Genomic DNA, 26,787 nt, shown 5'->3' on the forward strand with positions numbered 1-26,787 from the left:
GACGACAAACTAACTTTTCCTGCAGGGAGGCCAAAGTCTGCCACAACAGGATGCTCTTTTATCATTGCTAGTCCAAAGTCCGGCCACCATTATTGGAACAATTGCAACACCCACTAATGCCAAATATCCAATTTTCTGCCTATCAAATTAATAGGAATCCAAGCAAAGCTTTTTCATTCTTGTTGTAATGGGCCAAGTTGAGAAGGAGTTGCTGCAGTTCTTTCTGCACAGACATCTTTCTAAGCAACTGGGAAATTTCAGTGAGTCCCACATGCAACTTGGAGTTTGATTATTGAGGTTATTCAGAGATTATAGCATTCCTGTTCCTGTTGCTCAGAAGTCTGATTTCTCTCTTTGTATCCCCAAATAGCTTATTAGATGTGATGGAATGTAGTCGTCTAGATTTCCAAGAGGGAGGGGGTGCATTCCAGAGAAATAAGAGGTAGCTCAGTTCAGATGGTTTGAGAGGAAAAGGGGAGTAGATAGACTACTTTGATCATTCTCTGTGTACATGCTTGATGTAGATAGCAGAGTGCCTTAACATTTAGATGTGAAACAGTAAAAAAAAAAATCTACTTGGAACAACCTCTCCATGCTTTTCTTGGGTTTTGGACCTGACATCTGATTTAAGTGAAGTATCTCTGAATATGGCCTTACCTACTACATAGTGCTTGCTCAACCACAGTGTAGTTGAGACTGCAATTTCCATTGCTAAGCAATGGGGTTATAAAGCATGATGTCATGTGAATACATTGCTTAGCAACAGCAATTCTAGCATTCCCTGTTGCTGTCATTAAGTGAGGATTGATAGTCATTAAGTGAAGATACATGACCACAACTTGCAACTTCCTGCGGCTTCAAACAAGTAAAGTCAATGGGAAAGGCAGCAGAAAGTCACAAATCCCAAGTAGCTTGCAAGTAGGCCTGTGGGCAGATGAGGGCTATGGAATACTGGTGTGCGTGTGTGTGTGTGTTGTAATAGAAATGGTGGTGGTGGGGATGCCAAGTGCAGGCAGGGGGTCCAATATAATTAAATTATTTTACCATATTTAAATTGCTTTACCATATTTAAATCATTTATCAATTATCTTATTTAGGAAGGGCAGTAGAGAAATGAACTACTATAAATGTAATTGCCAACATCTTATGTAAAGTGTATTTTCAGCATCTAAACCCATAACCAGTTATGATGTTGGTAGATTTTTTTTTATTCCACTCATAGGTATGCATGTCAACTTAAGACAAGAGACATACCTAATAATTCAACAACAACCCTATGGCAGGTTGGGCTATTTGATCATCTTTGAGTTAATAGCATATGAAAACGTGTATTTGCTTTTTGCCTAAGACTTGAATTTCACATGGTATGAATTTGGGCTAATACAGTTCTATAAATTTTCCTTTTCTGATTTTATGCATTTTTACATAACATTAACACACACACAAAATTTATTTTTAAAATATAAATATATTTATTTTTACTCCACTTATATTATTTTTATAAATAATAGTAAATAATAATCAAGGTGGTGAACATACCTAATGTTCCTTCCTCCTATTTTCTTCACAATAACAACACACCTGTGAGGTTAATTGGGCTGAGAGAGATTGACTAGCTCCAAATCATCCAGCTGGTTTTCATGCCTGAAGCAGGAGTAGAAAAAAATTCCTGCTTTCTTGCCTGGTGCCTTAACCATCACACCAAACTGGTTCCCGTTATGTTATCGGAGCTTCTCTATGTTTTGTTAATTCAGCTGCTCAGAGTTGTAATACCCACAGGCAAGTGATAAAGCACATTCATTCTTTTCAAAGTATTTATTATTAGGGTTTTCACTCTTTCTTGCTTTCTTTCATTTTGTTATCTTCCAGAACTACCTAGTGTCACTATACATTTAGTGAAATAGAGCCGTCATTACAGATAAATATATATTTGTCAGTGCATATTTTAATTGGTTGCTAAGCCTATATATAGAACACACAGTAGTAAAAACTGGTAAAATACTCATCTATGAATATAAAATATTTTAATATGTACATCCTAGATCAGTGGTGGGCAACCTTTTTTTTCAACTGAGCCAAATCTCGCCAAAACCACGATTGAAATTTATTTGGAGAGCCACATTTTTAAAACCGAAAATACATAGGATGGTACACTGTTTTTAGTTTCAATAAGTTTTTATTGAGAATATTCTGCATGCAAGTATCCACATAGGTCGGGAGGATACAAATAACACAACTAATAAAACAAAAACTTTAGAACGATATTATTTATCGATAACGTTAAATTCCGTAAAATTTGCCTTACAATGTAAAGAAAATTACATCCTGACATTGACTGACAAAGTCACAACCACTAATGTGAACATTGGCCTTGCATTTCCTTGGATAGTTTGAGTAAGTCAGGTTTGTATGTTGTTGTTTTTAATTTCATCTCTCTCTCCCACTTTCTTTCTTTTTTTCTTTTTCTTTCTCTCTCTCTCTCTCTGGCTCTTTGTCTCTCTCTCCCTCCCTCCCCCATCTCTGTCACTCTGTGTGTGTGTGTGTGTGTGTCTGTCTCTCACTCACTCTGTGTGTGTGTGTGTCTGTCTCTGTCTCTCCCTCTGTCTCTCTCCCCTCCCTTCCTCTCTCTCTGTCACTCTGTGTATGTGGGTGTGTCTGTCTCTCACTCATTCACTTAATCACTCACTCTGTGTGTGTCTCTCTGTCTGTCTATCTTTCTCTCCCTCCCTCCCCCTCTCTGTCTCTCTCTGTCTGTGTGTGTGTGTCTGTCTGTCTGCCAGTCTCTCTCTGATTCCCTCCCTCACTCCCTCTCTCTGTTCCTCTCTCTGTCTGTCTTTCTCACTCACACACACACACACACACACTGTGGTCACCTTGTTGAGTGTTCCAATCACATTTGAAACACTCAACAACTGGCCTGCATTTATGGTATTTTGCAGCATTCTGCAGTCATAGGACCAAAATTGGTTGTCACTCGCCCGGGCTTTTGCAGAAGCTTCCCTCTGAAGCCCGAGAGGAGGGAGGGGAGCGGGCACCCGGCACACAGAAGAGCCGCATTAAAGGGTGTAAAGAGCCGCATGTGGCTCCCGAGCCGCGGGTTGCCCACCACTATCCTAGATGAAATCACTTCTTGCAATGCTGATGTTTTCTTTTTCATTCAAAGTGTAAGTATCCTGATGGTTTCATTGCCATTAACCTTACGGTGATGTATTATTTACTTTTTAAACTTAAATTTAGCAGTGTAACATTTCATTTGTTGCATATATATGTTAGTACCGTAAACCATTCAAGGGTTTAAAAAGAATATTTTTTAAAAGAGGCTATAATTATGGCATATCAGTTCACCCACTAATGTTACACGGTACATTAAATTTATAACTGAATAGTATTGGGGGGGGGAGTGATGTACCTTAGGGCATACAACTTACCAGGAAAGTTATTTTTTGTTCAACATGTGAACAAAATATTGAAAATAGGGTGAAAATTAACTTTTAGATTATTCTATTGAACTGCTTATTAAAAAAATTATGTGCAATAGTGGTGACTATCTGTAGCTCAGATGAGGGTGAAGGTTCAAGCTCTGCTGAATATGTTACCCAGCCTGGTAATAAAACATTCGGAAACCAACCCACGAGGAACTGTATTAAAAGGTCGCGAAGAGACTTTGGCCTCCAGGAGAACTGGAGCTCTTCCCTCCCTGCACCCAACCAGCTACTGCTGCTGTTCCCCATTCCCCTCCTTCCTGAGCCAACATGAAGGGGACTGCGATTTGCGCTGACCTGAGTCTGGTGCTGAGGAGTCTCCTGCGCAGCGTGGCTCCCCTGCACTGCATACCCCGTTACTCACCTCATTGCGCAGTGGCGACAGCAGGAGGAGAGTTGTTGTCCCCTCCCCTTAATCCTGGCCCAAGAGGGTATTTTGCTTGCGCGCGCAATAGATGAGCGCGAGAAAAGAGCTGGAGCTCTTCCCGACACTGAGTTGCCTGCGAAGGATGCGGAATCGCAAAAGCAGGCGAGAGGCTCATGCCAAATCCGAGCGGAGAGCAGATTGCACGATTGGGTCAGACACCGGGCACATTTTACCACATGTGGTGGACTTGTTCTGAAGCTAAAAGATACTGGACTAAAATACACATGTGGCTGGAGAAAATGATACATAAACACATAGACTTAAAACCAGAACTCTTTTTATTGGGAATAATACCAGAAACATACAGCATGGGTAACAGTCTTAATAGGGAATCTCAGCATACGCGCATCCCACATTCCTTTATTTTATTTTCCCTGCCTTGTTTTACGCCTCAGAAATGGTACCTCTTGGCTTCCGTAGCTTGGCCCATCAACCTCCATCACTCAGAGCAAGCTGCTTTCCCAGCGTCCTCTGTGCTGCACACGTCTCTCTATTCCCCCTCCTCGCCTCCATTCCAGCTCCTACTTTCCCCACCACCACCACACACACACACACACACACTCTGATCTTGGGCGCTCGGCTGCCTTCGGCGAGAGGAGCAGCAGAAGCCCCTCCCCTACCGGCGCAAGGTTTTGTTCTTTCCTCCTACAGCCGCGTGCGTGGTGATCCCACCTTGCAGACTTCCAACCAGTAACCCCCTCCTCCTCCTCCTGCATCCCCCGTCCGGTCTACCTTCCCTTCTTCTCTGTTCGGTTTCCAGCTAACGGTCTCCCCCTCAGATCCCGGCGGAACTAAGCAGAGCTGGCTCAGTGGAGCCAGGCATGTGCCGGGGGAGGAGGGGAAGCGATGCCAGGTGAAGACTCAGCGGCCGCCGCAACCTCTCCTCAGCCATTGCCCTTTTCGCTGCCCAAGCCTCCCCCTTTGATGCAGCGCAACCCCGGTGAAGGCATGCACCCTGTAGGAGCTCCCGGGCAAGAACAGTTGCTGAAAAACACCCGCATGGGAGGTCGGCCGGACTGGCCTGCTGGGAAGCCCATCAGTGTTCTGGCACCTCTCCTTCCGCCGTGCGGGGAACCCGAGCCGCTCCTTCCCTTCGGGCCAGCTTCTCGCCAGCCTCTCCGCAGGAGGCTTCTTGGCGACGCCTGTGAAAAGGTCGTTCGACCCCCCAAAGGGGTCGCAACCCACAGGTTGAGAACCGCTGCTCTAGAAAGAGTACAGAGAAGAGCAACAAAGATGATTAAGGGACTTGAGACTAAAACATATGAAGAATGGTTGCAGGAACTGGGTATGTCTAGTTTAAAGAAAAGAAGGACTAGGGGAGACATGATAGCAGTGTTCCACTATCTCAGGGGTTGCCACAAAGAAGAGGGAGTCAAACTATTCTCCAAGGCACCTGAGGGTAGAACAAGAAGCAATGGGTGGAAACTAATCAAGGAGAGAAGCAACTTAGAACTGAGGAAAAATTTCCTGACAGTTAGAACAATTAATCAGTGGAACAGCTTGCCTCCAGAACTTGTGAATGCCCCAACACTGGAGGTCTTTAAGAAGATGTTGGATAGCCATTTGTCTGAAACGGTACAGGGTTTCCTGCCTAGGCAGGGGGTTGGACTAGAAGACCTCCAAGGTCCCTTCCAACTCTGCTATTGTATTGTATTATTGTATTGTATAATGCTTCAAGGAGTGGTCCTTAACTTGTAGTAACTTACTTTGGTAAGCACTTGTTTTGAATGCTTTATGAAGCTCTTCTTTTATGTATGTGCTTGATTCTTTTTTTAAAAAAAAAGTCTGCTAAATTAGGGGTTGCTTACAATGTTCCCTCTAATTTTTTTTCAGTGTGAGCAGAAAAGTACAGTGTTTGAGTGGCACATTTTCATGCCTGAGCACCTGAATTTTTTTCACAGATGTCACCTAAGACAACAACGAAATCAGTATTTGAAACTCAAAGTTATATTTATTCAAGGTACCCGCTTTATTAAAAGTGTTATATAATATCAGTATCACATAACAACGCTCCTGCTTAGCAACCAAAATGTTGGTTCAGAAACTCTTCCATTTGACGTGCGCAAGTCTTAAAGCTGTCAAGTTACAAGACCCTTCCACCCCTAACCCTTTAGAAAAAAAACCCCAGGGGTGTTCAAACTTGACAGCTTTTAAGACTTGTGGACTTCAACTCCCAGAATTCCTCCTCCAGTCATGTTGGCTCAGGAACTCTGGCATTGAAGTGCGCAAGTCTTAAAGTTGTCAAGTTACAAGACCTTTACACCCCTAACCCTTTAGAAAAAAAACCCAGGGGTGTTCAAATTTGACAGCTTTTAAGACTTGTGGACTTCAACTCCCAGAATTCCTCAAGTCATGTTGCTCTTTCGCCGCAGCGCCGCTATGGCTACCTCCGTCCGGACCTGGCAGGTGCGGCGACGTCATCAGCCTGGATCTGCTCCATCTTCGGTTTTTTCGCTGGGGGGCAGGGCCACTGCTGAAGATGCCGATGAGCCCCGCCACCACCAGAATAACTGTTGCCGCCTCCGCCTCCAACAGCACCTCTACATTTGCTGCCCGGCGCTGCGGCTGAGGTGAAGCCACCAAAGCTTCCGCTGGAACCCCCGCCCCACGTTATCCCTGCCGCCGCCTCCTCTGCCACGGTGCTTTTAAGGAGCCATGAAGCCTTATTTTTCCTGCTCCCGCCCCCTCCGCCGCCTTCCTACTGGCTCCTCACCACCTCACCTTTGCCAGGGCTCCGGCACCCTTTTCCTCTCCCACGTTCGGTTCGCACCTGCCGTACAGCTCCCGCCCCACAGGGAAAAAAAGGCCTCATGGCTCCTCAAAAGCATAGCGGCAGAGGAGGCAGCGGCAGGGGTAATGTGGGACCCAGCTCAGGTGCTCCGAGCGGAGGGAGAGGCACTGCCGCCGCTGCCATGGGCGGGGGCACCGACGGGAGCTTTGACTGCTTTACCTCAGCTGCAGCGCCAGGAGGCAAATCCACAGTGCTGTTGGAGGAGGAGGAGGCGGCAGCAGTTATTCTGGTGGCTTTGGTGGCTTCACCTCAAACTACGCAAACTACCGTCAGTCGCCCCGTGCTTATCAAAGCAAGTCTGTGGAGGTCCTTTGCGGGCGGCCAATTCTTGCCGCCTGCAAAGGACTTCCCCGAGCTTGCTTTGCTGAATACGGGGTGACTGACGGCAGTTTGAGCAGCGCAGCTGGCCCCTAGGAGGTCCTAGGAGACCAGCTGTGCCACGTAAGCTCCTGCCGCCGTCCCCACTCCCTCTCCCATGCTAACCCTAACCAGGACAGAAAATCTGAGGCCCCTCAGCTTCCGGAGTCTGTGACATTAGAAATCATTGCGTGGCAGTTGGAAACTGCTGTGCAGTGCTTTCTTGCCACGTGCGCAGCCGCGTAGCTGTGCACCTTAGAGGGAACATTGGTTGCTTATGAATACTTTAAACTTTGAAGCGTGAAACTTAACATGAAGAAAAAAATATGGTGTATCATTTAGACAACTTTAGGTTGTAATTCTATCCATACTTGCTAGGATTAAGTCTGGCAGAAAATTTTAAACATCTATCTTCTTTAATGATTATAGTTTCACTATGTAAACAAGAAATAACATCTACAATGGCAAAAGCAAATTATGAGAAAATAAAATAAATATATAAAACTAGTTTCAAAGCAATAATATATTAGATGTTATTGAATATACACTGATCTGATCTACATAGTTGAAGCAAAATTACTTTCCAATCTCACAAAAAGATTTTTACTCCAATAAAGAAGGATAAGTGTAGAAAACTCTTTCTGATTGTTTGATTGAGTGGGTGGAATATAACACTTAAAAAAGAACAAAATGATGCAAAATTGTCTTCTTGCACATAACATTAATTTATGATTTATTAGAGGGATCTGTTAACATTTTGATGATTGCAAGAAACACAAATGTTCTTTTTGGGGACAAAGGGCATCGGTGATTAGGGTGATTATTGTAAGGAAAGGAAGCCCATGTTATGTACTTGGACACACTCAAGCTTTTCTTAGTTTTTTGGGTGGGCAATCAGAAATTTCTTTTTTTTAACTATGTCAATTATAATTAAAATGGTTTCTCTCTAGCTCATTGTAACTTAACGATGTTCTAAAGTTTTCAGTCTGAAAAAAAGGGCTTTTCATAATGTTCAATATTTACATAAAGTTGCTCAAGCAGATCATGTCGGGGGTGGGGAGCATCAGCACCAACTATTAAATTCTAATGAATTGTCTGGTATTCTCAAATATTGTCCAGTAAATATGATTATGGGCTGGATGGAAGAGAATAAGGTAAAGTTAAATCCAAAGAAGGCAGAGGTGCTGTTGGGGATTAGAGAAGAGAGCATGAGGATTTATGTTCAGCCTGTTTATTGGGGGGTTTAATTCCCTGAAAGAGCAGGTTTGTAGCATGAGAGTGCACACTAATTCACAGTTTTAGCAAAGAGTGTGTTTGCACAATTACATCTGGTATTGCAGTCTATCAATCAGTTCCCTGTGCCTCGGCTACATCTATCTTGATTATTATAATAAAGGTCTTATTAGGTGTCCAGAAGTCACAAATGATACAAATCTCAGTTGCTCACGGATGCAAGATACAGATATCACGTCATGTCGGTACAGAGAAATCTGCATTGGTTACCTTGCTTATTGGATATAGTACAAGATTTAGTCTTGGCAATAATCCTTAACATAAAGAGCTTAGGATCTGATTATTTGAAGAATATCTTCTCTCATTACCAACTTATCTAGGCTTAAGAAGGAGGTAGCCTACTAGGGCCTTAGGCAACCTTGCCTGGGCTTGGAAGCTAGGCAAGTTCAGGGTGGGTTAGTATTTAGATGAGAAAATACCAGAGTAGCAGGCTGGGTTAGGAAATTGAGAAACATTGCAGATGAAGACAATGGGAAACCGCCTCTGTAGTGCTGCCAGGAAAATTACATCCATAGTTTCCATAGACTTCCATGAAATCATAAACTTGATTTAAAGGAGGACCTTTATCTAGGTGTTAAAATATGGAAAGGCTTTTCTTAGGATGCCACATCTGGCAAGGGCTCACTTTTCAGGCTCTGGACAGATAATTAGATTAAACATTAAAATTAAGTTTTATTTAAAATTACTGGGTTTTCTTGTGTGTTTTTTTTAAAAATGTGTGTATTTTATTAGCTGCCTTGAATAGCTAATTCTAAAAAATAGGTACCATATTTTTCAGAGTATAAGACACATCTTTTTCACCCCTAAAAGAGCATGGAAATGTTGGTATGTCTTATACACTGAATACAGCCATGTTTTGGCCTCCCAAAGCCTCGCCCCCGCATCCCATTTTTGCCAAAAATGGGGGCGTTTTTGCCTTCCCCCAGTCCTGCTGAAGCCTACAGAGTACTCCGGGGTGCAGAGGAGGACAAAAACATTTTTTCTTACATATCTCTTTGAAATCTTGGTGCGCCTTATGCACCAGTGTGTCTTATAGTCTGAAAAATACGATATATGCAACTTGCTGCCTAAAGTCCCCTCAATTGTCATTTTGTGATCAAATACATTGCAAATCCCCCAAACAAAGAATTCTGGTTGATCTATGTATGTAAAGGACAAAATAATAAATAAAATAGTTATTGTAATTATTTTTCAAATATAATCTATGGTGGATAAAGTGCAATAACCAAATTCACATTTGCTTTAAGTTATTTTTAAAAAAGATGAAGAAAGGCAGCTATTATTTATCTATCTATATATAAAAGTGAAATACCACTCACGCATCATCACAAAATCTCCAGAACCATACAGCCTACAAACTTGAAATTTGGCACGTATGTTCCTCCTGGCTTCTAGGTGCTTGCTAAGAAAGGATTTTTTGAAATGACCATCAGATCATTAGTATTTCTTATATTATTATTAACACGTTCTGATGCTAAGGAATTAGATGTTCTACTCCCCCTTCTCACCTGAAAGAATTCTGTTCCAACTGTCACGTGGGCGTGGCCAGCACGTGACTCATCTGCCCTCCTCACCTGAAAAACACTCTGATGCTAAGGAGTTAGACTGAGGGAGATAAGGGGATAAGATAGGAGAGGCCTCTGTGGGGAAAGCCTAAGGGAGAAAGGGGGAGAGGAGAAGAGAGGCTTCTCAGGGGGCAAGCCTGGGGGAGAAAGGGGGAGAGAAGAGGCCAATCCTAACTACTCATTAATTTTTAAGCTGTAAGTGTCAATTTATCAAGCCCAATCACATAGTTCCGTAGCAGAGCACCAGTATCCAGCTAGTTTAACAATAAACAGCTGTTTGAAATCATGGCAAATGATCAGCTTTCTAATTGTAATTGTGGCATTAGGCTGATACATCAATAAGACTATCTTTGTTTGGACTTTCTGATTATTCCTGTTTACCCCAATGCAAGCAAAAAAACTGCTTAAAATAAAAAAGAACAAATCGGAAATTGGCCAAGAATGCCTTTATTGTTTAACTTCTTTGCAAGATTGGCTCTGGCCTGTTCCTGAGTTCAACAGACTATGATTACAACAAGCCATGTGTAACTGTAACCACTGTTTGCATCTGTCATATTCAAAAAGATATCTATACAAGGAACCTGAGTAAGTTGTGGAAAAAGTTAATGGAATGCTATCATAATTGGGGTGAGGAGGACAGGAAAAAGTTTTTTATTCCTGATTTTTGCCTACTTTGTAAAATGAAATTGAGGTTCCATATTCATATATGCTTATTTATAAGGATTATAAGTTTATAAGGAGTTAAACTATACATTTATAAGGAGTTAAAATAGAAAATTATTTATAAGAAGTTTGATCCTAACCAGCTCAAGGTTGACTCAGCCTTCCATCCTTCCAAGGTCAGTAAAATGAGGAGCCAGATTGCTGGGGGCAATAGGCTGACTCTGTAAACCTCTTAGAGAGAACTGTAAAGCCCTGTGAAGCGGTCTATAAGTGCTATTGCTTTAAGAGGATATTCTTTACAAAAACATACAAATATTTTTTTTGTATAGTAGGAAGGAAGTTGTGTGTAAGCAAAGAGAACTTAATGTGTTGTTTGTGGTCAACCATATTTCCTTCCTATTATATACCACTATATTTCTCTGCTTAGGCATAAGAAGGATATATTGAAACAATAAAAACTGACTGAGATTTGAAAAAAACAATCCTAGTGTGCACAGCTGTCAGGATTTCAGAATGGTCTTAAGAATCTTTAGGACCTTAACATAAAGCGATCCTTTTTAATTATGTTTGCTTCTAGCTAACCTGTGTTTTGCTAGTAGATATTTTAAACTAGAAAAATTTTCACTACACACAAAGAGCTAGGTCTTTGATGGAATTAATTTTTAATTTAAATTAATGAATGTTAAGCAAAGGCCAAATCAAGAGTATGTAGGGTGCATATTATTGGAATCTTTATAATGGCAATCATGGCAAATGTAAATCAATTTCAAAGCAGCCCTCTACTAGAAAGCAAGATGTTGAGGCTGTTCCCCCTCATGCTCCCTAAAATGCTATATAATCCCCTAGCTTTCATTTGTCTTTTTTTGGAAGATGCCTATTTCACAATAAAGCACTGGCCACTTAGATTTCTGGGTTTCTAAAAACTATTTTTGTAGCATGTGCAGTGCCATTCTTGACATCCTTTAAAATAATTATATTAGGTTGGGGGGGGGGTTCTTTTTTATGAAAAAAATATTAAAACACTGAGAAAGGAGCTGGAGGAGTGCCAGAGAAATTACTCTCAGATAATTATTTTGCTCTTTCATACAATACTAGCCAACTCATGACCTATTGGGTCATAAATTCAGAGATATTTCCTTACCTAAACAGAGAAACAAAATGGCCAAAGAGGCAAAAAAAAAAAAAAAAAACCCGTTGGGAATGGGAGCAACTTCCAACTTCTTGTCCTTTTCCCCACTGACTTCTTTGTAGGAAGCTGGAAGGGAGAGTTAGAAATGACAATCATGTGGCCACAGCAGCACAACAGTGGATACATCTTTGCCAAATTTCAATCCCACACAAGTCATAGGTCCCAGTTTTTGGACATATTCTGTAAATTATCCCATTTTTCATATGTTCATTCAAAATTGTTGCCCTCTGATGCACTCCCACTTGTTTGAATGTTACAAACAAACAGTGATAAGAGTTTTAGTAGTATAAAGATAGACTGCTTACTAGATGGTTTTTGCCATTCTCTGCATTGGGGAATGGGTGTTACCGAAGTTTCATATCAAAGTTCCAGGTAGTTAAAATCTGGCTAATTGTAAGAATTTCAAATAGGAAATCCCTTATTTTATTAATTCAACCAAGTAGAGTTTACAAAGTGAAATATTGTAATAACTAATCAGCTCTTCAATTTCACTCTATAATCACTAGTGCTTTAAAATAAATTTCCATCTCATTCAAACATATGCTCCAGTATCACATTTGTTTAAGGTATACTAGCACCCCAGATTTACATCCTAAGTCTGACAGGTGACCTGGCAGTTGGAAGATAGGGGTGGTTTATTTTTGTTGCTCATTTTTTTGTCGTTCAGCCTTCACCACTGCTAACACTGAAGTAATAACGGTTAGACTTGGATGGAGCTGTTGAATGAATTTATCAAAATAATACTGAATAAAAAATTGGATGGTTTAGTATTTAACTGGAAATAAAACTTTTGTAAAAGGGGGAATTACAGCAAACATCCAGTTTGAAGCAGATTTCACATTCAAGATAATGAGTTATTATATAAAGAAATAGACCAAATAAAAAAGGAGGTGGAGTTGCACTATATATAAGAAATAACTACATCTCTACAGAAATAGAGCACAACAATGATAAGAACTATCTTGAATGCATTTGGGTCAATATTAAAGGGAGGGGAAATGACATTGCCATAGGTCTATACTACAGGTCACCCAATCAAGCAGAGGAAGTAGATGAACTTTTTGCTAATCAGCTAACTAAGGTATGTAGGAAGCACACCACAATAGTAATGAGGGAACTATCCTGACATCAACTGGGAAACAAACTCTGCACCAAGTGGAAGATCCAACAGGTTCATAATAAACCTAGCAGACAACTTTTGTTTCCCAAAAGGTAGAGAAAGGAACAAGGGGATCAGCCATATTGGACTTAATTCTCACTAACAGAGAGGAAATGATAGAAGGTGTTGAAGCCACAGGAACCCTGTGGGCAAATGACCATGCAATATTGGAATTCAACATTATGCAAACACAAGTAGTAGAACAAAGTCAAACTAGAGTCTTGGACTTTTTGAAAAATGAGATTACAAAAGCCCAGTCTAGCACAATACCAATGAATAAGAAAAATAACAGCTCCCAAAAGAAACCAGCATGGCTGCATAAAGAACTCTCAGACAAATTGTAAGACAAAAAGGATAAGTATAAAAAGTGGAAAGAGTGGGACATAACTAAGGCAGAATATCAGCAAGTAGTCCGAGCCTGCAAAGATGAAGTAAGGAAAGCTAAGGCTCACAATGAAGAAAGGCTTGCCACAAAAGTAAAAAATAACAAAAAAGTTTCTTCCAACGTGTTAAAAACAAGAAAAAAGTTAAGGAAACAATTGGTCCATTGCTGGGATAAAGTGGCAAGAAGGTGACAAGCAACAGGGAAAAGCAGAACTATTTAACTCATTTTTTGCATCTGTCTTTACACAAAGAGAAAAAACAGTCCAACCTATCAAAAACTGCACCACAAAAATCAGATTAGGAACACAAGTTGAAATAGGGAAGAAAATGGTAAGTGAGCACCTATCTACCCTAGACGAGTTCAAATCACCAGGACCGGATGGATTACACCTCAGGGTTCTGAAGGAACTGGCAGACGAGATCTCAGAACCACTGAACTATATCTTTCAGAGATCCTGGAGCACCGGGGAACTGCCAGAGGACTGGAAAAGAGCTGATGTGGTTCCCATCTTCAAAAAAAGGAAAAAAAATAGATCCAGGAAACTACAGACCTATCAGCCTGACCTCAATACCAGGAAAGATTCTGGAAAAGACAATCAAGCAACGAATTAGCGAACACCTAAAAGTAAACAAAGCAATCGCCAAAAGCCAACATGGGTTTGTCAAAAACAGATCATGCCAGACTAATCTTATTGCATTCTTTGACAAAGTGACAAAATTAGTGGACCAGAGGAATGCCGTCGATATAGTTTACTTGGACTTCAGTAAGGCATTTGATAAAGTAGACCATAACCTACTACTAGATAAAGTAGCAAAATGTGGGTTAGACAGCATCACCACAGGATGGATTCGTAACTGGCTGACCAACCGCACTCAACATGTAGTCCTCAATGGAACTGCATCTACATGGAGGGAAGTATGCAGTGGAGTACCCCAAGGCTCTGTTTTGGGCCCAGTATTCTTCAACATCTTGATTTGGATGAGGGAATAAATGGGGAACTCATCAAATTTGCAGATGACACCAAGCTGGCAGGAATAGCTAACACTCCAGAAGATAGGCTTAAGATGCAGAAGGATCTTGACAAACTTGAACATTGGTCACTAATAAAATGAAATTCAATGGTGAAAAGAGTAAGGTTTTACATTTAGGCAAGAAAAACGAAATGCACAGGTACAGTATAGATCAGTGATGGCGAACCTATGGCACGCGTGCCACAGGTGGCACGTGGAGCCATTTGTCAGGGCACACGAGGTGCTGAGTTCACTTATTTTTAAAAGCCATTTTCCACCCTCCCCAGGCTCCAGAGGCTTTATAGGAGCCTGGGGAGGGCGAAAAGAGCCTTCCCCCCCGTCCCCCCCGGAGGCCCCCCGAAGGCTTCAGGGATCGTCCGGACGCTTAAAACGGCCCTCCAAGCAAACCGGAAGCGTTCCGAAGGCTTCAGGGAAGCCTCTGGACGGCCCTTGAAGCCTCCGGGGGGGCGGGGGAGGCTCTTTTCGCCCTCCCCAGGCGCCTATAAAGCCTCTGGAGCCTGGGGAGGGCGAAAAAAGCATGTAAAAATGGGGGGTCGCGCCTGTTGTGCGCGCACGTGCACTGGGGGTCGCGCATTGCATTATGGGTGCGCCACGCCAGCACACGACCCCCCTGAGCTCCCCCCACTTGTGGCACGCGAGCCAAAAAAGGTTCACCATCACTGGTATAGATGGTACCTTGCTGAATAGTAGTAACTGTGAGAGGGATCTTGGAGTCCTAGTGGACAACCATTTAAATATGAGCCAGCTGTGTGCAGCAGCTGCCAAAAAAGCCAACACAGTTCTAGGCTGCATAAACAGAGGGATAGAATCAAGGTCATGTGAAGTGTTAATACCACTTTATAAGGTCTTGATAAGGCCACACTTTGAGTACTGTATTCAGTTTTGGTTGCTATGATGTAAAAAGGTGTGGAGACTAGAAAGAGTGCAGAGAAGAGCAACAAAGATGATTAGGGGACTGGAGACTAAAACATATGAAGAACGGTTGCAGGAACTGGGTATGTCTAGTTTAATGAAAAGAAGGACTGGGGAGACACGATAGCAGTGTTCGAACATCTCAGGGGTTGCCACAAAGAAGAGGGAGTCAAACTATTCTCCAAATCACCTGTGGGTAGAACAAATAACAATGGGTGGAAACTAATCAAAGAGAGAAGCAATTTAGAACTGAGGAGACATTTCCTGACAGAACAGTTAATCAGTGGAACAGCTTGCCTCCAGAAGTTGTGAATGCCCCAACACTGGAAGTCTTTAAGAAGATGTTGGATAGCCATTTGTCTGAAACGGTATAGGGTTTCCTGCCTAGGCAGGCGGTTGGACTAGAAGACTTCCAAGGTCCCTTCCAACTCTGCTATTGTATTGTATTGAATTGTATTTTACTTCTGAAAGTTGGATTTATTAGTTGTTTCGGATAATCATAACCTGTTGGTTCTTCATGGTATTAACTCTTAAACTCATTCAAGTCAGTTTGGGAACCCATTGCTATTTGAAAATAATAGCTAATTACCTGTTAAAAGGTACGTACCAGTAGCTTAACTGTTGTTAAACAGATTTATATAGCAAAAATTCTGTGAATCCAAATTGTGTATCTTATCTAGACAAAATAGAAGCTCTGTAACTTTGAAAAAGTCAGAAAGGTCAAAAAAAGTACTTGACCTCTGCTATATTTTTCCAATGAAATTATAACAGATAGTTCTGAAATTTGGAGGCTTTATAGTTTGCTATGTATGTTAAGGAGAGATAATGAAAAGTATCTTCCAGGCATGTAAATCACTTGTTTCCAAAATTGGAAGCAGAAAATCTCTTGATACCAGTAGCTAGGAAACAAGGAGCTTGTATTTTGCTTATAGACTTCTGATTGACCTAAGAAACTCCTTCAGGAAATTAAGACTTATAAAGTAGAAATAGTTTATTTTAATGTCTCTTTAGGCCAGAGATAAGCTAGTAGGATATGTGAAAATGGCCTATCAGTATTAGCTATGATTGCAAGATTTGCATCTTGTGCTTCACATGCTAGCAATTGAAAATTGATCAGCCAACCAAATCTGATACCTCAGTTCAAGTACAGATGTGTCATTCCAGTCTAAGGCAGCCATAGATATTTTCCTCCTCCTATTTCTAATTTCTTGATAATATGAATCTTAAGAAATAGGAAAAAGCTGATGCATTTGCATGAAATATATGCATAATGGAAGTTGTGACTTTTTGCTTTAAGGTGGACAGGTACCAGCATCTTGAAGGAATTATATATGAAGACTTATCTACCTCAGGGGTGTGTTTTTTTCCTGGTTTCTGACAAAAAAGGGTGTTCAGAAAAATGGACTTGCTTAACAATTATGATGATTCAATTTACGATCTTCATAAAAATGGTTGTAAAATCAAATCTGTTCACATGGTGCCTTGCCTTATTATTGAAATTTGAGAGTCCATTCTGATCATAGGTCAAGGACTTCTTGAAGAAGAAGCAGGAAACACAATTGAATCATTATCAGTACCTGAGGTTATCAATAGATGAAAAGTTTGATGTTTTTAACATATTGGTGTATCTGGGGAAAATTATGCCAATTATCATATAGTAACTATCCAGCAAAATTGCAGCAAACACTTTAATTCCTAAATCTAGGGCTACAGTGTATTGAAGATACTGTAATCTGTTTTAAAACAGAGATATGCATAGACTACCACATTTTTGCAAGTCAAACATTTTTTTTGTGGACAAAGGCTGCATTATACAAGTTGGTAAGACTGGAGAGGGAGGTTTTTTCCCCTTTATTTTTTAAGCTGTGACATGCCTATTTTAGGAGATATATTACAGCTTTCATATAAAAATAACAAGATACTATGCTATTACTTTTTAGCAATAAAAATGAGACAAGCTGCACTCACAGGTTACCTGCTCCCTTTGTTTCCTAGCCATTATTATAAATATGAAATTCTTATTGCTTAATTTCATATCATATACTCATTTAGATTTGGGAAATGCTATGGAATATTTTAGTCCAGCAAAGGGAGCATGTCAATTGAATCCATGAACATCAGATATCAAACTAATTTTTTCCCCCCACCAGGCAATATGCCAGCTCCTGAACAGATCCCTTTGGAAGATGGGCTGCAACTGACCAACCAAGAATCTTCTGCAAATCCTGCCATGGAAACAGAGGCTACTGCCACTACTATTCTAGCTTCTGTAAAAGAACAGGTATTTAAAAAAAATAATGATTGTAGATAGATTTAACTAACAAGTAGATATATTGGGATTTCACGTTTTGAACTTTGTTGACTTGCCACGTATTTGGGATAAAATATTTGGTTAGTCTCACTGTTTTTTATCTCATTTTCAAGTCTTATGAGGTCATCATCATTCACTGTAGTGGATTAGTGGATAATAACAAACTTTGATGTTTTCTGGTAATGTTATCTTGAATATTGAGTGTACCCAGAATGAAAAATGTGTTTTGTTTAACTTGATTAAACAAGCTGAAAAAAGGTACAGAACTACAGTAATCCTTAACAACTATTCAGTTAGTGTCCATTCAAAATTACAATCACACTGAAAAAATTGACTTGCAACTGGTCTTTGCATTTATAACCATAAGCAGCATCCTCATAGCCACATATCAAAATTCAGGCACATGGCAATACCAGCATGTACTTACAATGGATGTACCATCCTAGGCTTCATTTATGACCTTTCCAGCCAGTTTCTGACAAGCAACGTTAATGAGAAGCCAGATTTATTTAATCACTGTGATTCATTGAAGTGATTGCTTAACCATTGTGGCTGTAAAGTTGGGTGTGACTCAATAATGACCTTGCTTAGGAACAGAAATTCTGGTTCCAGTTGTGGTTGTAAGTTGACAACCACAAGTTACAGAGGTGGGCTTCAAAAATTTCAGCAACAGGTTATCAACGGTTGCTGGGTTGGCATGGCCATGGTAGGTGTGGCATAGTCGGCCTCCTGCACCACAGCAGGGCGGGCATTTTTTGCCTTCCCCATGCTCCGGAGGCTTTCCTCAAGCCTCTGGGAGGGCGAAAACTGCCCCCCTTGGGCTTCGAAGGCATTCCAGGAGGCCTGTTTTCCCCCCAATCTGAGCTTCAGCGCGGGCCCTGCACTTATCTAGCATCCATAACGGGCCACGTGGAAACTCCTGGGAGGGGTGTGTGTGGTGCGGGACTGGACCAGCCAGGGGTGGGATTTGGAGGTTCTCTGAAACAGCCATAACGGTTAGCTACGGGTTCTCCCTAACCTAGGCGAACCTGTAGCAGCCCACCCCTGTATATAGATTTATTTTAAGAGCATCAAATATATTTGTAGGTTTAATGTTTCTGCCAGCGTCATTTAATTTACAGTACTATTTGGGGTATAATTAACAGTATTAATATGAAATTATGCATTTGTCTGTGAAGGAACAGGAATCCATCCTATAAAAAACAACTGCAGAATTAGAAGGGGAGCCTATTTTACAATAAATTCAGTTGGATACAATTGATATGTTGTAACTTTTTTAGGGGGGAAAAATATAAAGTTGGAATTCATCACATCTCTTGGAGATGTGAAAGTAATGTGTTTTGAGATCAAGGAAGCTACCTAGTATTCATTAAAAAGAGTTCTGTGCTTCTTGTTCTTTTTTCATAGCCCCTTGACATCAAGGTACCTATTGTTTTCCCCATTTGATTTATTCTCACCTGATCTTCCTCTTTGATGGTCCAGTTGCAAAAGAATCTCTTCATGGTAGCTTCTCAGAGGAGAAATAGCAATGTTCCTTTTCTGTTTGACTTAAAATTACTTCTGTGTTCAAATGATTAATTGAGCAAGTTACACTATGGGTCATACTCTCCAATTCTGGAAGTATACAAGAAGTGCAAATGTTTCTTAAAATGGAATGGATAGATACAAAGTTGATTTATTCCTACACAGGAATTTTTGTCTGAATGTTCACAACTTCAGAAAACTATGGGTACAAGCCTTTTCATATTCTGACATACCCAAGTAACCAATAAAACATCCACATAGATATGATTAGATATATAGTTCATTCTAAATAGACTAGAACAATTCATAATTCATATTTTCTGTCAGAAAAACATTCTCCCACCTCTCCACCCAAGTTATAAATTATTTTGGCCCAATTTATTTAGAAATTCGCCACTAAAATGGGTCACAATCTTATATGCAACAGAATAACTTTATTAATCAATCAATTTTTATTACTGTCACAGGCCAGCATTAGAATTACTTTATTTCTTACAAAGATGCCATCTGATCTTAGCCAAAAAAAACCAAGAGTGTAATTTGGAATCTTGTTTGTTGAGTGTTATATATAAATGTTGTCAGTAAATTAATAGAGGTGCTTTGCATTCTGAACTATGAGAATGATTTTAAAGGTTTCCCCGTTCTTGCAACTAATAAACAAGGCTATCTTATTTGCAAATAATTATCTCAAACTACAGACTTAAGAATGAGAGAAATAGCATAAAAAGTGAAAAGGTTATTTTTGTTTTGCTTGTGTTTCAGTGTAAATAAAAAAATACTAAACCACTAATCATGTAGAAAATATAATAGTTTAAATTCTGGAACATTCTTATTTTCCCTTTGAATGAGTCATTTTGAACAAGGCTGACATGTATGTTTCCATAAGTATATCATCCGGAGTAGAAAATAGTGGATGATGGTTGATATAGTACAAAGTGACCCTTGCAATGCTCAGTGCCCAGGACGTAGGGTAGAGAAAAATGAAAAAAAAAACCAGCAGTAAATACTGCTCTGTTGAGTATGGTGTAGCGATTGCTTTCACACAAAAATTAAAAATTGCTACTAGCAGTCGTAAGAAGTCAAAAGTACAATACAATATTTAATTAAATCTATTGCTGGCGTTCAGCAGCTTATTGCATGTGGAAATTCATTTGCCCTTCCAAAAACATTTCAAATTTTAATTTGACAAATACAGATGGCATTATTGCAATTTTAAAATATCTAGTTACGAAGGTAGCAAAAGCTCCTGAGCACATCCTGAATCAGATTAAAATGCGATTGGGAAATATTGGGTGTGTGTGTGTAATTAAATACAATAAAACATAGACAATATATTTTAAAACTAAATAATAATAAAGTTAGTTACCAACGTCCATAAAACTCTAGGCTCAGGATACACATGGAATCCTGCATGGGTACACCGCTTCAATTTAATTGCAATAGTGAGGGTTGCCGGGTGCTACTATGGTGCAGACTGAGTAGGAGCACCAGGAGTTCCCTCTGAGTCTGCACTGCAAGAGCAGTATGTGACCTTGATGCTGCAAATACGCTGAGGCAGAGAGATTGTGCCTTTTCCTTGGGCAGTAGCAGATACTGTATGTGTCTTGCACTGGTAGCTGACATGCTCCAGACCCCAGAACTTCCAACACATGGAATGAGTGCCTCTCTCCAAAATAGGTTATATTAATTTTTCTCCGTCCATCAAGAAAGATTAAAGTCTTTTTGTTCTATTTACAAAATAGGTTGAATTATCTTGTGAGGTCGTTTGGCTTCACAAGGTATATGCTTCTAATTATTGTTAAGTTTATAAAATGATAGTTTTTAAATTTATTAATTTAAGTATTAAGAATTCATCCAGAGAAGAAAGAAAGAATGGAGAAACATGATAAGGGAATGATCTGAATGTTTTTCTTTCTTTTTTCAAAATTCTGTTTTTATGATAGTGGATAGTGATGTTACAATATCTATTTCTTAGTTAACGCATAGAAAGTAGAAAGAATAACAGTTGTGCTTTCAAGACATTCTGGATTCTGGTCACTGCCCTCTACTTTTCTTGGCAGCATTTTTCATAAGTGACTCAGCAGTTCTTTCTTCCTAGAGGTGTGTATGTTACTAGCCCAAGCTTACCTAGATGGCTTTGTGCTCAAGGCTGAACTCCTCAGCCTTGAAGAAGAAGCCTGTGGAGAAGCAGATAGGCTCACTCTTGAACTTAAAAATAAAGGGGAATCAGAATATTTTGAAGTATGGAACAGATTTTATGATTGGTATAAGACAAGATGACAAGACTGGAACAAATGTATATATTGTGATTGGACAGAAGGATAGACAATGTAATAAGTAGATTAATTGTTAATGGTTGAAACTAGCTGTACATAATGTGAATGTATGGTCACTCCGACTCCGCAGTATTGCAATGTTTTAAATGTAAAAATAATAAAAATATATTTTTAAAAAATAAATAAATACGAATCAATTGCCAAGCATCTGAATTTTGATCACATGACCAACGGGATACTACAAAGGTTGTAAATGTGAAAACTGATTATGTCACTTTTTTAGATGCCATTGTAACTTTGAATGGTCACTAAATGGACTGTTGTAACTCAAGGACTATCTGTATTATCAAAATTGAATGAGCTGGATAACAAAAAAAAAAAACTGCCTGTAATAAGAACTTCAGAATGAAATTGTTAAAAAAAGAAATGAATGTTCATGATTGGAGTTATCGAGTATTAATGATATCTAAAAACAACACCCCCTAAGCAAGATTGGACCCAGTTAGTACTTAGATGGGGGAACACTACAAAATATGAAAACTGTAAACTAGGTTGAGAAGTCAATCATTCTTTACCAAAACAATACCAAGGCATCTATATACTGTTATCAAGATTTGTTTAATGTATGGCATATTATATATATGGACTAGCAATGTATATTAAAATTTCATCTAGATTAGGAGATCGCTTCAGCTTCCGAAGGCGACGGACGTTGGTCCGCTGTTTGCTTCTCCGGTGGGCTCCTCTTAGGAGCACAGGCGGTCTTGGAGGGACCACCTGCCGTAGGGCGGCTTGCTGGAACCCCCCGGATAGGCGGCAGCTGGGGGAGGGGGTTCCAGTTTCGCCTCAGGAGCCAGGGAGCATAGGGGGTGCATAGCAGCACCTTCGTTGAATGGATTCCGGAAGGAAATAACTAATTACATGCAGCGGCTGAAGTGCTGGAGGTGAGAAGTTCGCTCCAATCTCCTTAATCACTTTTAATTGACGAGCAGCAGCTTTTTGTAAATTGTGGATTCAATCTGTTTGAAGTTGGAAGATTGGAGGGGGGGTTTCTTTTTTTTTTCTACCCCTCTCAGGCAAAACGGCATTTGGACTATCTCTCAATCTCGGAATGGAGAGAGAGAGAGAGAGAGAGAGAGAGAGAGAGAGAGAGAGAGAGGGCAAAAAGTTGAATTAGTCACTTGAACTAACTATGTGAAAAGATTTATATCACAATTGCAAGAGGTGATTGCTGAGTTGTTTTGAAAACTTTATGGAAAATTTTGATGTTCTGCTCCTGATTCCCTGTGAAAGGGGGAGCTAAGATGGCCTGCTTCCGTCTTCTTTGCACTTATAAATGAAGTCTGCCTTTTGAAACCACCTTCGAAGAAAGTCTGGCTTTATATTACCCGCCCTGAAGGACTCCTGGAGCTTCTCCTGTTATGTGGTCTTTCTGGATTTGGACTATTTGATTTTTTATTGTGTGTGTGTGTGTGTGACTTCTTGGCTTGGAACTGTGACTGAGGATTAACTTTCACTTTTGGATTTGCTTGTCTTCTCGGACTCACTCGGCTGCGCGCTTCACAGACGCCATTTCTTTTGCAAAAGATTTATACCCATCTCTAAACTCAGACAATGGGGCCCAGAAAACCACCTTCAGGCAAAGCAGCCTCGGCACCTACTTCTTCTACATCCAGCCCAATGACTCAACAGACAAAAATTTCATCATTTTCACAACAAGAAAGGACTGGAGAGAGTTCAAAAGATTTATCTGTTACTCAAATGTTCCAGGCTCTTATGCAGGGACAAAATGAATTGAAAAAGGAGGTGGCAGATTTTAGAGAAGAGCTCAAAAGTGTGCAGCAACAAATAACAGAAAATAAATTGGTGTGCTGGAGGAGAGTGCAGTCGGGCTGGGGGAGGAGGTTAAGGCAGTCCAGAAGGGGAATATAGAATTGGAAAATTTTACGGCAAAGATAGAACTTGAAAGAATGTCCTTCTTTCTCAGATTCCAGAACCTACCGGAGACAGAAGATGAAGATCTTAAGGATATCATGAGTACAATTTTAGCAGAATATATTAAAAGAGATAAAGAATAGTTGTGGTGGGATATGGATCTGGTTTACAGGATTAATTCAGCATATGCCAGAACACATAATGTTCCAAGGAAAGTACATGTTAAATTTCTTAGGAAGACCATGAAGGATGAGATTCTAGGGGCTCAAAGTGGGGGACCACTAAAATATAAAGATAAAGAAATTGCCATTCTTAAGCAAATTCCAAAAAAAAATAAGAGATAAGAGGAGGAAGTATTCCTCCTTATCAAAGAAATTATATAATAAAGGAATTTGGTTTAGATGGTTATTGCCAGAAGGAATATTGATCTTCTGGGAGGGAAACAGAATTAGAATTAACACAGTTGTGGAGGCAGAGACCTTCATTAAAAAACATAGTGCCCTCCTAGAGGACGAAAATATAAGAGGTAGTGAAAAAGGCGACAATACACAAGACATGAAGGAGGGAGGGGCTGCAGCTCTGCCTGGGGACAGGGGGGAGGGAACAATATTGGAAAGACTCAGATCACAAAAATAAATATATCTGGAATATCATTGTAATTGTTGATATATTAGAAAGTGGCAAAAGTGATGATTGAACACATGGTTGATACAATGTATAATAAGATGCTGTTTCTGCTTATCTTTTTATCTATTGTTTTTTTCCTTTCTGTAAAAGTTGTGAGAATTGGAGAGATTTCTACCTCTAGAGTCGAAGTCCTATTTAGGATTGTCCATTGCTGACATGATATTTCAAAGCCTGACACTTTTTTGTGGGGTCATTTGTATGTCTTCCTATATCTGGGTGTTCAGTGACTCATTTGGTTTTCCATAGGGAATCTATGTTGAAGTTCTTGGGCAGGTGTTGTGCAAGTGGGAACTTCCTAGATTTGAGTCTTCCTGCTGATAAATGAGGAAGGTCAGCAGGCACAAGTGAGTTGTTTGAAATTTTTATTGTCAAGAAAAATACATTGACATGTTCATGAAGTCACTGGGAGTCAGACAGGCTTGAGACTCAAAGGAGACTTAAGCTTTTTTAGAAAACCAAGATATGTTAATAAAGCCCTTCTTCCAGTTGCAAAATGTGTAATCTAGCCATTGTCTAGATATGTAGCTGTAATCTAGCCATCTAGTTGTGAGCTTCAACTCCCAGAATTCCTCAGCCAGCATGGCTAGTTGGGAAATTCTGGGAATTGAAATTCCCAGGTCTTAAAGTTGCCATGGTTGAACACCCCTGGTGTAGATCAAAAATAATGTATGACAGAGAGATTGTTTTTATGTGTGAATGCCAACTACGAAATCTCTAGTGTGTTTCCTCTTTCCTTTTTTAATAATCCTCCTTAGTTCAAAGATACTTTGATCAAGACTGACAAAATATTCAAAAGTATTACAAAAACCCAGATTGTTGGGTGTAATAGGCTGACTCTGCAAAGCCCCTTAGAGAGGGCTGTAAAGCATTGTGAAGCAGTTTATAAGTCTAATTTGCTATTGCTATTGCAAGGTAATAAATGCATTACGGTATCAGTAGTTGCTGTGTTCACAAAAATTATTTAATTTCTATAGCTGCCCATCTCAGCAAGTGACACTGGGCAGTGTACATTATTCAAAAAATTAATACAGAATAGATATATGTATTTATGTTTATTTAAGTAAAATAGCGAAGACACTGAGCCCTTAATACACTTATGCCCCCAACTCTGGGTCATAATCAGATCTTCATGGTTTTACAATAGGCCAGCAGGGCTGGGATGATGAATGCAAGGAGATGCAAGCAGGGTTGGGGCAAGCGAACAGGCAAAGAATTTTTCCCTGGAAATTGTTTCGGCATAAATATTTCATCCATAATAATCATAATAAATAAGTTTGAGAAACTGAAATAATGATGTCAATTGAGCCTTTGTTTACTTGCTTTAATACACAACCCAATACAAAAGATTTTCTCTGGCCATGGTTGCTTATTTTTCTTTCTTTCTTTCTTTCTTTCTTTCTTTCTTTCTTTCTTCTTTCTTTCTTTCTTTCTTTCTTTCTTAGAATAATAGGGTTTTTACTTTTTTTAAACAAAAACTAGCTACCTCACATAATAGAAGCATTTTTATTTGCATTTTGTTTCTTAAAAATACATGTTTCATGATCTCAACTGTTTATCCCTGATCATTTTCTTTAGTGTGTTTTATTAGACTATATGTTTATGTTATTTCTGAAAACTTTCATGAGATGTATCTGTACTCAAAAGTGGAGGATCAAACCTTCATACTCGACAGCTGTTCATACACCACATTTATATTCACAACCTTCCTTTCTAAGGATCATCTGCAAGAGTTTTGTAAATAAGCTTACAAAGCCTATTTTGATTTAAAAAAAAAAAAACCTGATGGGACAAGTTAGATTTATCACTTTTCTTATAAATGGACACTGTGATTGAGAGACTGAAAGAAAATCCTTAGGTCATTTTTAGATGGAGGGAACACTATGAATGTGTAAAGAAGCCAGTACAGGAATCCAGGAATAAAAGTCTTTAATAATTCAGCTAGAATTAAACCACCTCATTTGTTTATTATTTTAATTGCAAGAAAAAAAATAGAGCTATCAGAGGTAATATAAGGGCAGTCTAGGTTGCAGAAATGACTTGGATCAAGAGGGGTTGATTATATGGGGTATCAAGTTCATTTAATGTATCTGCCATAGAATTATCCTTAGTAAAGGGGTAAGCTACAAAAATATATGTCCTTAATTGTTTGGACTAATTTGCTATTTTATTCAAGGTGAACATTTGGCCTTTATTATATGTACTTAGGAGGAAAGTGCTTTAGCAAAGGCTTTTTAAAATTTTCCAGTACTAACTTGAGTACAGTTCTAAATAAAAGCAACAAAATTTGTTATTATGTGTGAACTTACCTTATTTCATTGCCAAGAGCCAGGAAACAGTGGATATGTTGTACCATTGTTTTTGTTTAATTTGCTAATCTGACATCATTTATGACTAAGTAACCTGATAGAAAATTGTTTTGTTGTTCTTAAGGATAAATTCCAAATATGAAATGTTTTTCTTTTGATGTCCATGCAGTATAATTTCCCTTGCTCTCTTATCACTCCTAACCATCAACAACTGTGGTTAGGAGTGAATTATGATATTGAGTACTGTTCTGTCCCGTGATTCCAATGAGTATGCAGACACAGGCTTGGCTGTCTGCCATGATTAATTACATAGGTAAATACTTTTCATTTTATCTAAGCAGACAGTATTTATTACAGGTATTTTTATGCCCCTTAGTTGAATATAAGCAGATTGCAAAGTTACAACAATTCATGTAACATATAGCATAATAGAAATAATAACCAGTATCAATAAGCCATTATTTATTTGTTCGTTAAATTTATTTGCTGCCTGT

The 26,787-nt window shown here is 39.5% G+C and overlaps 1 protein-coding gene across 9 annotated transcripts in view; it reads left to right on the forward strand.

The window, feature by feature from the left end:
* Nucleotides 1-26,787, forward strand: part of PKP4 (plakophilin 4) — a 145,408-nt gene that overhangs the window by 34,011 nt on the left and 84,610 nt on the right. For 6 of the 9 annotated variants that reach the window (XM_081948590.1, XM_081948595.1, XM_081948594.1 and 3 more), the window contains exon 2: nucleotides 17,405-17,535. The exons of 1 other annotated variant lie outside the window; for it this stretch is intronic. In XM_081948590.1, coding sequence (XP_081804716.1) covers nucleotides 17,410-17,535 — 126 coding nt within the window. In that variant the 5' untranslated portion in view covers nucleotides 17,405-17,409. Of the gene's footprint in view, nucleotides 1-10,091; nucleotides 10,111-10,481; nucleotides 10,501-17,404; nucleotides 17,536-26,787 lie in introns of those variants that run through there. 2 more of the 9 variants (XM_081948592.1, XM_081948597.1) reach the window with 2 other exon arrangements.

This window comes from Natrix helvetica, assembly GCF_964273705.1.
Source record: "Natrix helvetica genome assembly, chromosome: 1".
Lineage (NCBI taxonomy): Eukaryota > Metazoa > Chordata > Lepidosauria > Squamata > Natricidae > Natrix > Natrix helvetica.